Raw genomic sequence first — 11,573 nt, 5'->3', positions numbered from 1 at the left:
ATGCGCTCTCCGGTGACATTTGTTCCCTTATATTGGCAAAGTCCCCATTCTCTCTGGAACAACCACCTGTCTACGGAGGACGACAACCATCCACCCCAATCCTCAAACCCCGCACGTCACAACAGAAGCTGCTCTGTCACTCAACTGAAACTGACTCAAGGATTCCTTGGATGGGATACTGGCCCCAATTCTCCAGCTCCCCAACACCCTGGGAATACCAGCCAAGCCTTCCTCCCCTTCAATGGCAGGGCAGGTTTCAGGGAACAGGGTCTGAAGAAAACAGCTCTGATGACACAGCAACAGTTCCAGAAAAGCTGTAGTAAAAACACACACCAAACCCACAAATCACTGAGACTACAGCTCAAAACAGACAACCATTCCATGCGCACACATCAGAAAGTTTAATAAGACCATTAAGGGGGCAACTGTTCAGGATTATCTGTGCACTCAAAATAATCCTTTCATGTTCTCAAGTGTGAAAACAGTCCTTGTGAGTTCTAGCTGCTCAAAATGTTGATTGGTCAGATGAAGCTAGACCAGGGTTTTCTCTCTGCTTAGATCTTTAAAAAGCCGGGGCTTTGCACCATAGGCCACTGAAGGAAAATGGCGATCTCACGGCTCTATTTGGAAGGAGTGGTGTAAGCGGTCAGGAAGGAAGGAAGGTCGCACCTTCTTCCTTGAAGCTATTCAGTCGTGACTAGAAGTTCATCAAATTTACAGACAGCTGATAATGCTGTTGCCAGTGGACTTTTTCCTAACTTTCCTGACATCACTTTTTAAACTCTGAAATGTCTGACCTCAAAGAATTTTAAAAGCTAGCTCACCAGTAGGGTTTGCATTTGAGAGCATGGGTTCAATCCCCACCACTCAAAAGCCCTGTACCAAGTAAGATGGAGGCGCATGCCTGTAACCACAGCACTCTGGAGGCTAATGCAGGAAGATCACTTCAACGTCAAGGTTAACCTGGTATACATAGTGAGTTTCTGGTCAAGCAGGGATGGACTCTGTCTTCAAAAACAGAAATAACAACAAACACAATATCCCACAATAGAAACATAAGACAACTTGGTGGGCATTTTTCTTAAAGACAGTTACACGGTAAAAGCATCAAGACATGAGGGAAATACAGTTATCTAATACCTGGGTTCTACCAAGATATGATTTAAGTAGTCTGGGGTGAAACTTGAGCAGAAAAAAACAAAAGCAAAAACAAAAACTTAAGTTCACTAGTTAAGACTAAAAATCAGCAGGGCTCATTCTTAGGAAACCTACAATGCGACCCCAAATGCTCACTCATCCTACCGGGCAAAGATACCATAAGAAATACACTATGGGCATGCAGTTACAGACCAAAATGGCTGCTGTGCCTGGAATGTCCTCAGCAAATGTATTCTATACATATATTTTGAATCACTTTGCCAATATTATTTATGTTATCATTTCTTTTATTTAAAAATAAATTTAAAATAATAAAACTGTATAGTGGCAAAATAATTTTAAATTAAAATTTCCTACTTAAAAACTAACAGAGATGCATTTTATAGTGGGGAAGAACTTATTGCCATTATTACTTAAACCAAGGAAAGGTGATGCAGTTCTAAACATGGTCTCCTGGAGATGAAGGCAGAGAACTGTGGCATGTGTAAGATGCTGTGGGGGAAGCACAGAAGGACATCTGCTTGGCCCTGCAAGCACCAGGACAAAGCACTTGCCACATGAAAACTGCACATAGAAGACACAGAACAAAATATGTGTATTACTTTTAGCATGTTAAAAACAATCACATCAAAAAGTATACAGATAAAAAATGCCATAGATGACATAAGAAAATAGTGTGTGATATAGATATTGCATATATATATATATATAATCTACATTATTTACCACTATGATATATACTTTCTGGAGAGGCATATATGCTGCCATCATAAACTAAATTGTACAGCTTGGTTCCTTATAAGTCACAGAGTCATACTTTAAGAACTGTAATTAATATCCTCAACTACATTTCTCTATACATTTATTTCTCACCTTCCACATGATCTAAACCAGGAGCTGGAGTTTAAGTGTGGTGTTCACCTTTAATACACCACATTTGTTTCCACACTTAATAACATCATTACCACGTTGATTAAATTACATTAGAATCATTATATACATAAAAAATAGTCACGTTTGCTAGCTAGACAAATGTTACTTTCCTCTTAAGATATATTCTTGTACCTCAAATGCTTAAATCCCCAATGTGGAGGAGGGGGCCATCCCTGTTGGACTTCCTACTTTCTGATATTCAGATACAAGGAGGTTAACGATGAGAGAGGCATCCACACAAAGACACCCTCTCTTGGAGAGCCCAGCATGTTGTCAGTGTCTTGGTAACAGTAGTGTACGATAGCATAATTTATTTTTTTTTAAACCATGAACCTCAATTATTTTTCACTGATAAATTTTTCAAAAACTAAGAAACATACTACGTAATTTTTTTTTTTTTTACAAAGATCAAAATTCTAGATGCTTATAAATAATTAGGGTATTTTTCATACTTTTGACCAGGATAATGTAATGGCCCAGTAAATGTAGCGATATCCACCCACTACACTCAGTAAAGACTGAGTGACCGAAAAAGCCCATGTGAATGGTTCCCCTGGGGCCCTATGAAACCTGAAGCAGAGTGTGGAGCAGCATTATGGTTAATGCTGCTTTCAAATGAACTTGAAAAGCAACCTTCCACTGCCTGGAGCGAGTGCTGCAGGGTCTGTGACTTCCAGCTCCTTCTGCAGCCTGTCCCTTGCACCTGGCAAGGAGCAGGCAGACGCTGGGCACAGGCCAGACTAAAGCCACACACTCAAGCTAACTGACCGCGTTTTAAGCACCATTAAGTGGTTAGCCTTTCTCCTCAGTGTCTTTACTTTCCAGGTAGAGATAAAAGGGCAGTAAAAGGAGGAGAAAGATATTCTGTGAGATGCAGGATTCATAAAGTCTGGACAAATTTTTAAAGTCATTTCAGTTTAGAACCTAGGTTAAAATATGACAGGGTCAGGGTGGGCAGAAAGATAAGGGGGGAAAAAAACCACAGTTATTTCACGGATCTAGATTAAAGGTAGTTTTAAAAAACATTTCTAAATTCTGTGATTAAAATCTATGCACGGGTTTTTGTCATGTCTATTAAAAAATGAGTGGCAGCCTTCAGAACACCTCCTCTATGGCGTCTCAGTGCTTTCTAACAGCAGTCAGAACAGAATGTATCCAGAGCGAAAACATTTGGTCTGAGGGAAAGATAGGAATGAAACAACATTTAGAATCTCACTGTGTGCGCATCCCTGAATGCTATTGCTATGTTTCCAGCTTTTGAATCTCCTATTAACGTTTCAGTGACGATGCAATTGAAACGCTCATCTTCAGCAGCATCTACATGGGATGAAGCATTTCCATCCATACACTCTCATACTGACATACACTGTAACTGCAGGAGTTGGTTACAATAGTATAAAATACTGCTTTGGCAATTATAAACATAGCGATGTGGTTACCATATGGTATCTATTCTTTTGTCTTCAGTGAATACAGCCAAACTCTCACAGCAATACTGATTCCTGAATAGAAAGTCCCTCTCTATTTCTGTAGTGATGTGGAGGTGAGGGCCCTGCATATTGATACCCAGGAGAACTGGCATCTTCCACAGTTGGTGTAGGTTTATACCTCACTGGACTGTCTACAGATACTTCTGGAAGGCCATGGTCCTGGAAAGGTACATGTTGAAAGGCTGCATATTTTGGTAAATTGCTTAAGTGGCTACGGCTAGGATCGCGAGTCCATGATTGTCCGTGTATCTCAGGTCTGTATGTATAGCTAACTTCTGACCACTTTCTGCTCTCTGGTAAATAATCCACTGGAGGAAGGATGAATGTTCCATTCTTTGGTGAGCCTGAACTGCCTGCATATCCCCCAGCACCAATGTCAATGGGAAGAACTTCAATTCGACTAGATGGTAGAACAACAGGAGTTGGGCGGCTGTAAGACTTCTCCGGAGAAATATCAACTGAAAGAGAAGAGCCATACGGTCTCCTGGAAGGATTAATTTGAGTCCCAGGGCTGATCTGTGGGGACACAAAGCTGCTGTGGGGAATAGGGATGTGTTTTGGAGAATTTCCATGGTAAACAGGGGGGTTGCTGTAGGAGGGTGGATATGCAACCCTGTGATCCTCCCCTTCTAACTGGGATGGGTATCGCACATGGCCGGGAGGCTGCACTTTAAAAGTAAACTTGTTGGGTACTTTCGATGGACTGGAGCTTGGCTCAGTGTGCTTTCTTGGGCTGTGAGGGTGAGTCCGTTCTGATGCCTCCTCCGCAGATGCTCCGTTTTCGTTTTCACTCCCAGGCACATTGTCATACTGTGAAGCATTAGAACCCCGCTTCCCATCACTGCCATCAAACCCCTTCATCTTTTGCCTTGAGCTGGACATCCGAGTCTCAGCAGAACTTGGGACAGCAGCTGTAGGTGTAGGATGCACCGAGGAACTTCGGCCTTCGATGGTATATTTAGCAGTTCTTTCAATAGCTGAGGCATCTGATGGTTTTCTCCATTTGGGCATAAATTCCTTTCTGATGTTTGACATTGCATTGCTATTCTGGTTAGCAGCTGCATGGTTATAGTGCCTGGAACTGTCCTGTGGACCCACTGAAGGTTTTCTCTGAAAGCCTGCCTCATGCTTCAGATTTTTACTATCGTCATCCCCTGACTTCTGTCGTGGTTGTCCGACTCTTTCTGGTGTACCAGTTCTGCTGCGGTGGGCAGGGGAATGCTCATGTTTTTTGTGAGGTGATCCACCTTCTCTTCTGCTGCTTATTTGGGGGCTGGGCCTGCCAACACTTCTTTGTCCATTGCTCAACTGATTAATACAAGCAGAATTAGACTCAGGTGGAAGTTGCCCCAAGGGTTTCTTTGGATATTCATCCTCCTTACCTAAAAGGAAAGATAAATTCATAAGTAAAACAAATATAGGAATGATGAGTATTTAGTCTAAGAGACACATTATAACAACTGCAGATTGTCTTGTGTATGTGGAAACACATACTTTCATACTGTAAAAGGAAGCAATTTTTAGAGAAAATGACACTAAGACAGAGCTAACTTCAAAATTTAAGTAGGCACTGTGCAGGTGGAGACGGCCTGTTGCCTCACAGGCAAGGTTCATGAAACTGCCTAACATCTAATTCTTTTATTTTCTTTTATTTTCTTAAGACATACTGTCCCACAGCTTTTCTGTGCAAAGCTGAGGCTCTCATTCCTAAAAGACCTGGTCAGTGGTTGAGTCTTAACATTATGTTACTTTCATTTTAACTCATCTCAACAAAAATGGTTTTGAAGTCAGTGAAGTCTTTACTTTCAGCTTCAAGCAGATCTGTCCAAGTTGAAAGTCACTTGGTAACTTACTGTGGTCCCAAAGTTCTCCCCAAATTATCATCATCTTGGTTATTTCTCACAGCATAACTTACTGTTTAAAAGAAACATACTCTCCCAACTGAAAACAAACATCCTAAAAACATCCTACTTAAAAATGTAAATACAGGAAAAGAAATTTAAAAAGAATGAAAACCACATTAGGTAACTTACATAATTAAAAAAATGTGTGTGTGTGTGTGTGTGTGTGTGTGTGTGTGTGTGTGTGTGTGTGTGTGTGTATTGCCTGAACGTATGCATGTGCACCACTTGCATGCCTGGGCCTGGGATCCTGAAGAGAGTACCAGATTCTCTGGGAGTGGAGTTACAAATGGTTGTGAGCACTGGGAACTGAAGTTGGGTCTTCTTAAGCAGCCAGTGTACTTAACCACAGAGCTGTCTCTCCAGCCCATTTTAGTTTTATATCTTAAATAATTAACACAGAATTGTAAGGAATTGAAGGAAGGTTCAATAAACTGGCGAGTTAGCAAGAAATATTTTTAAATGCTCTATTACAACATTGCCAGATTATCATGAAACTACCATGAAAAGAAGATTTCATCTGTAAAAATTGCAAAATGTTTTACCCATTATTATAAAACAGTTTTTTGTCACCTTAAAATAAAGCTCTGCTTTCTTCAAATATTCCCTTAATGATCCATCTAACTGGTACTTACTATGATTGCATTGGGTTGCTGTGAACATGAAGATGTGATATTTTCATAGTCCTAGTCACCACAATCTTGTTATTTCTGTTTTGTTTGTTTTGTTTTGTTTAGTGGGGGGAAGGGATACCATGTTGATTAGTCTTAGAATTCTCACACCACATGCTTCTTTATAGAAAGTTTTAATTGGTACATAACAGTTACAGAACCACTTCTTTAGGATATTTTAAGAAAAACACAATGCTTTGTTCGGAGGGGGAGAATATGTAACATCACCCTTTAAAAAGCTGCCAACATCAGAACTGTGCAGGGCCCAGAATGGGTTGGAGGGTAAAGGCTGCCAACCAGAGGACTTAAGTTCGATCCTGGAGTGCACATGACACAGACAATAAACAGATATGGCAGAGCACTTGCTTAGCATGTACAAGGCCCTGGATGCCATCACCAGCATTCCAACCCAACCCAATCCTATCTCCACCAAACAAAACAAAGAAACAGGAAAATTAAAGTGGTAAAAACAATTAAAAATTGGGAGTGGGACGGTGCAGAGCAGGGAAGAGTGCCAGAAAGAACAAGACCCTCTCTCTGAACAATGGCCCGAGAAGAGAAGAGGCCCCAGGAAGAGGCCAAAAAACTGACTTAATTCACAACCCACAGGGCACTATGAAGAGGACTAGGGATTTTGTCCTGAGTTAATTGGGAAATTCTAGAGACTTCTCAGCAGATCAGTTCATAATCTGAAATATATCGCAGAAGTTACTTGAAGTGGTGGTTTAGACTTCAATTGCAGTAATAATAAATGACAATGATAGTCACAATTGCTAACATTATGAAGTAATCACCATGTGTCAGTCATCATTCAGAACGCTGTGCACATAAACATTAACAACAGGAACGTAATTTCATTATCTCTTATGTGAGAAAACTGAGGCAGAGAGGAACTTGCTCACGGGTTCACAGCTAGCAAGTAGCAGATCCCGAGTTCAACCCCAAAGCTGGCTCTAGCATCTTCACATTCCCCTTCTGCTGCAGTGGAGCAGTGAGATGGGCTGTTCTGGACATTTGATGTGAAGCCCATGTGCTTACTCAGCTGGTTAAGATGTGAGCTAGGAGGCCAGCAGCAGAGTGAAGGACGTCTGCTGCTTCAGAGGCAGAGCACACCACTCAGCAATCTTGACTTCAACAGCATTCCCATGTGTCTCTTCTATGACCAAGCTATTTCATGCTATTTACAAAATTATTTCAAGTGGTAACACAAACTTGAAAAAGCTAGCATTTGAAAGTTTTTGCTTATGAATATGTACAGTGGGTTAAATGCCAGCTGAGGGCAGAGCATTCAGCTCCTTAGGGTAAAGACCAACGAGTAATAAAATCCATTTAGCACCCCAACAAAGTGTTTTTATTTTTAAATCAGTTCTCCAATAGTTAATCAGTTAGTCCCAGAAAAATATGTGACTATCATCTTCTCTGCCAGGACAGTGTCTAGAACACACACTGATTAACAAAATGACACAAAGACCTGCAACACAAAACCCCAGCTTACAACTTTCCTCTTGTTCCAACTCTGGCAATTCCAGGAGAGTAGAGCAGTTCAATCCTAGTTAATATCCTATCAGATGATGTACCAGCCAATCACCAAAACCCACTTTACAGCAGTGGACTGAGTGGGACCCTGATGTGCACACAGCTGCTTAAAAGTAGGGAAACTGTGGTACCAATTGTTATAAGAATGCTCACAATTGCAATGTGTTAGAAAAAATACCTACATGCCTAACTGGAGAATCTCTAAAATTATGAAAGAAAATATGATGAAATAAGATAGGTAACATAAAATAAATTTCTAAGTCTACTGCCATGCTAATATTTTTAACATGAACCAGAACTGAAATGAGTTACCAGCAGTATGCAGAGAACATCCCATTAATTACAAATTCTATACAGTTCTAAGTCTGCATCTAAGGCACGAAGGTACCGAATACGCACTAGTCAGTGCTGGTTAACGTAACAAAAGTGCTCTCAGACAGAGGGTTTTTATTTTTCCTTAGCTGACATAAACGTCTGCTATTAACATGTAGTACTTGCACAATAATGTTTTTCAATAGGCCAGACAATAAGGACATACAGTTTAGCTTAAGACTTGCGGGCCACATTTCCAAGAGCTTTACTCTATACATTACACTAACAGTATTTTTCTGACTCACTAAATGAGCAACCTTCAGGAAAAACAAGATCAGACTAATAGATCAGGCATTCTCAATGGAGCTGGTACTAGCAATCACACACTTTGCTTTCTACATGCTCAAATATCCATTTCCAACTAATCCATTCATTGCTTCTTTTCTTACATAGATGTAATGTTTACTGGTATGGGATTTAAATCATCTGGCTTTACTACTTTCAAAAAGTTGAAAAATAGAGTTTTCTCATCTCCATACTTTTATAATTTTACAAAGGTGACTGACTGACAGCCACAGTTGACCTCATCAAATGCAGAGTTCCAGAACCCTCACTCAATCCATTCCATATAGGAAGGAAACCACTTAATTTTCTCATGCCAATTTTATGTATTTATTTTTCTGGAAACATGGAAGCAAAACCTAAATGGAAGCATGCCTACAGACCAGTCAGCTGTAAGTGTCTTATGCTCCTGGTTCTTTACTCAACACAGAGTCACTGGCTGAGGTTCCATTGTAAGATACAGAAGAAAGGTAAGGAGACAGCTAGAGTGTGTAAGAAAGAACCAAAGAAGAACTTTGAAAAACCAGAAGTGCAGGAAGATGGTGGGGAAAAACTGGATGAGGATTCCAAGAACATGTATGAGAAAACACACATCATCCACATTTAGGCACAGACATTGATATTTATTTGGCAACAGTCACTGGTGTTCATTCAGAAAGCCTTTGATTCAAGTAAAAACAGGATGACAGTAAAATATGGAGTTATGGGTAAAAGGTCTGTTTTTCTCGGGAGAAGGAATTTTTAAACTAGCAAGTAAGAGACTGAGGTGGGAACTTCATACAGGTACAGGAAAGTTTATTTCTCAGTGTAAATAACAAGAAACATTTTTACCTCTCACTTTATTTAAGTAAGTCAAAGGAAAAGTGATTAATAGTATATGCATCTGACATTTGGTGAGCCATCTCTCAGCCCAATATATATATATATATATAGTATAAGAATTGAAGGAGAGCTGTAGAGCTGGCTTAGCAGTTAAGAGCACTGGTTGTTTTTCCAGAGGATCCAGGTTCAATTCCCAGTACCCTTTGCAACTGCAGTTCCAGAGAATCCAGTGCCCTCTTCTGGTCTCTGTGGGCACTGCATGTATGTGGTACACAGACATACATGCAGGCAAAACAACCATACACATAAAATAAAAAAAATACAATCTAAAAAAAAATAAATAAATTTAAGAATTAAAGGAAGGCCGGGTGTTGGTAGCGCACACCTTTAATCCCAGCACTCGGGAGGCAGAGCCAGGCGGATCTCTGTGAGTTCAAGGCCAGCCTGGTCTACAGAGCGAGTTCCAGAGAAACTGTGTCTCCAAAAAAAAAAAAAAAAAAAAAAGGAAATTTTCAATATATTTCATTTATTGAATGGATAAGAGACCAAAATGAACACTGAGGCACAATGTCTGTGTTCTAAAATATTCAAGAAAGGCTCCTTACATCAACATGTAGCACATTTTCACCATGCCAGTGGCTTCTCCTTCTGTATCCCTTCAGAATACCTACATTAGTAGAAAAGTGTGAATCACAGCAATGGCTGGTAGGCTGGAAACTCTGATTATAATATCCACAGTTCACACAGTTAAAAAACAGAGTCTGGGGAAGAAAGCCATACACAAAGTTATACAAAGTCTAATTAACTCTCAAGTGAAAAGCCCTCATTAGGTACCTGTGTGTAAAAGCCAATGGCCAATATAGTAAATGCACAAAAACATTTAGAGGAAACGGCCTCTTTGTTCCCGTAAAACTTTTCAATAAAGAGGCAGTAGACAGGAATATCAGAAAAGTGCCTCCTAAGATGTAAGTGCTTAAAAATCAATTCCTCTAAATGTTAAAAGCAGTGCAGCAAGCTAGGCCCAGAGCGCTTCATAGCGAGGGCGGGGCCTCACAGGTGTCAGGGCCAGAAGGCAATGCTTCGGGTGCTTAGTTCCAAACAGTGTCCACTCACTTCCACTTTCTGCTCTGCATGGCAAACAGGTCAATGCATACTTACAGCAGAGCTTGTGTCTTTGTACTATTTTATTGCTGTGAAGAGACACTCTTATAAAAGACAGCATTTAACTGGGGGCTTGATTATAGTTTTAGAGGGTTGGTCCATGATCATCATGGCAGAAAGCAGGCAGGCATGGCACTGGAGCAGTAGCTGAGAGCTTTCCATTCTGAGCCACAGACGGCAGGTGGAGAGAGACAGTGACTGGGTCTGGTATGAACTTTTGAAACCTCAAAGCTAGCTCCAAGTGATAGGTTTCCTCCAACAAGGCCATATCTACTCTAACAAAGCTACAGGTCCTAATCCTTACCAAACAGTTCCATTAACTGGGAACCAAGCATTCAAATATGAGCTTATTGGGGCCATTCTGGTTCGGACTACCACAGCCTGCGACAGTGACATCAGCATAGCATACCTTTTCCAGAAATACTTTCTGACTGACTATTGGGTTACACTACAATCACATTACTCCCATGAATCAATGTATGCATGTTTTTTGCATCTCAGTGATGGTCTGGGTAAAAGTTCCTGTGGAGGAAGAGAAGTAAGTGCGGAAGGGAGATCAAAGAGAGACGGGGAGCAGAACAGAGTCCATCAGAGAAGAGAACAAGGCAAGGGAAGGAACGCCTGTGTGGTAGGTAGGGTGGAAAGGACAAGAGAGGAAGGAGACCAGAGCTACATGAGGGAGGAGATGGAGGTGGTGCCAGAGGATCTATGAGCGGGGCTCCCCTCACAGAAGCAGGTTCTAAACGATGCTCAAAGGCCTCTCAATTCCAATAGCCAGACCAAACCCACAGTCTCTTTGTCATGTAATTTGACCTCTGTAACTATGACATTAAGAGGAAAAAACCTATATGATCTCTACACAGAGATTGCTGCGGGATGTTCTGTATGTAAAATGTGTTGCTCTGATTAGTTAATAAATAAAACATTGATTGGCCAGTAGCCAGGTAGGAAGTATAGGCAGGACAAGCAGAGAGAATTCTGGAAAGTTAAAGACTGCCAGCCGCCGCCATGAGAAGATGTTAAGATACCAGTAAGCCACGAGCCACATGGCAACTTATAGATTAATAGAAATGGGTTGATTTAAGAAAAAGAATAGTTAGCAAGAAGCCTGTCATGGCCATACAGTTTATAAGTAATATAAGTCTCTGTGTGTTTACTTGGTTGGGTTTGAGCAGCTGCGGGACTGGCGGGTGAGAGAGATTTGTCCTGACTGTGGGCCAAGCAGGACTGGAGAAAACTCTAGCTAC

General features: G+C 40.9%; 1 protein-coding gene across 9 annotated transcripts in view; it reads right to left on the bottom strand.

Moving 5' to 3' along the window:
• Nucleotides 1-1,729: 1,729 nt before the first annotated feature.
• Usp6nl (USP6 N-terminal like) overlaps nt 1,730-11,573 on the bottom strand; it is a 144,408-nt gene continuing 134,564 nt past the window's right edge. For all 9 annotated transcript variants that reach the window (XM_076572775.1, XM_076572774.1, XM_076572776.1 and 6 more), the window contains one exon: nt 1,730-4,963. In XM_076572775.1, coding sequence (XP_076428890.1) covers nt 3,576-4,963 — 1,388 coding nt within the window. In that variant the 3' untranslated portion in view covers nt 1,730-3,575. The remainder of the gene's footprint in view (nt 4,964-11,573) is intronic.

The sequence above is a fragment of the Peromyscus maniculatus genome, chromosome 5 (assembly GCF_049852395.1).
Source record: "Peromyscus maniculatus bairdii isolate BWxNUB_F1_BW_parent chromosome 5, HU_Pman_BW_mat_3.1, whole genome shotgun sequence".
In the NCBI taxonomy this organism is placed as follows: domain Eukaryota; kingdom Metazoa; phylum Chordata; class Mammalia; order Rodentia; family Cricetidae; genus Peromyscus; species Peromyscus maniculatus.
This window is presented reverse-complemented; position numbering and strand designations above follow the sequence as displayed.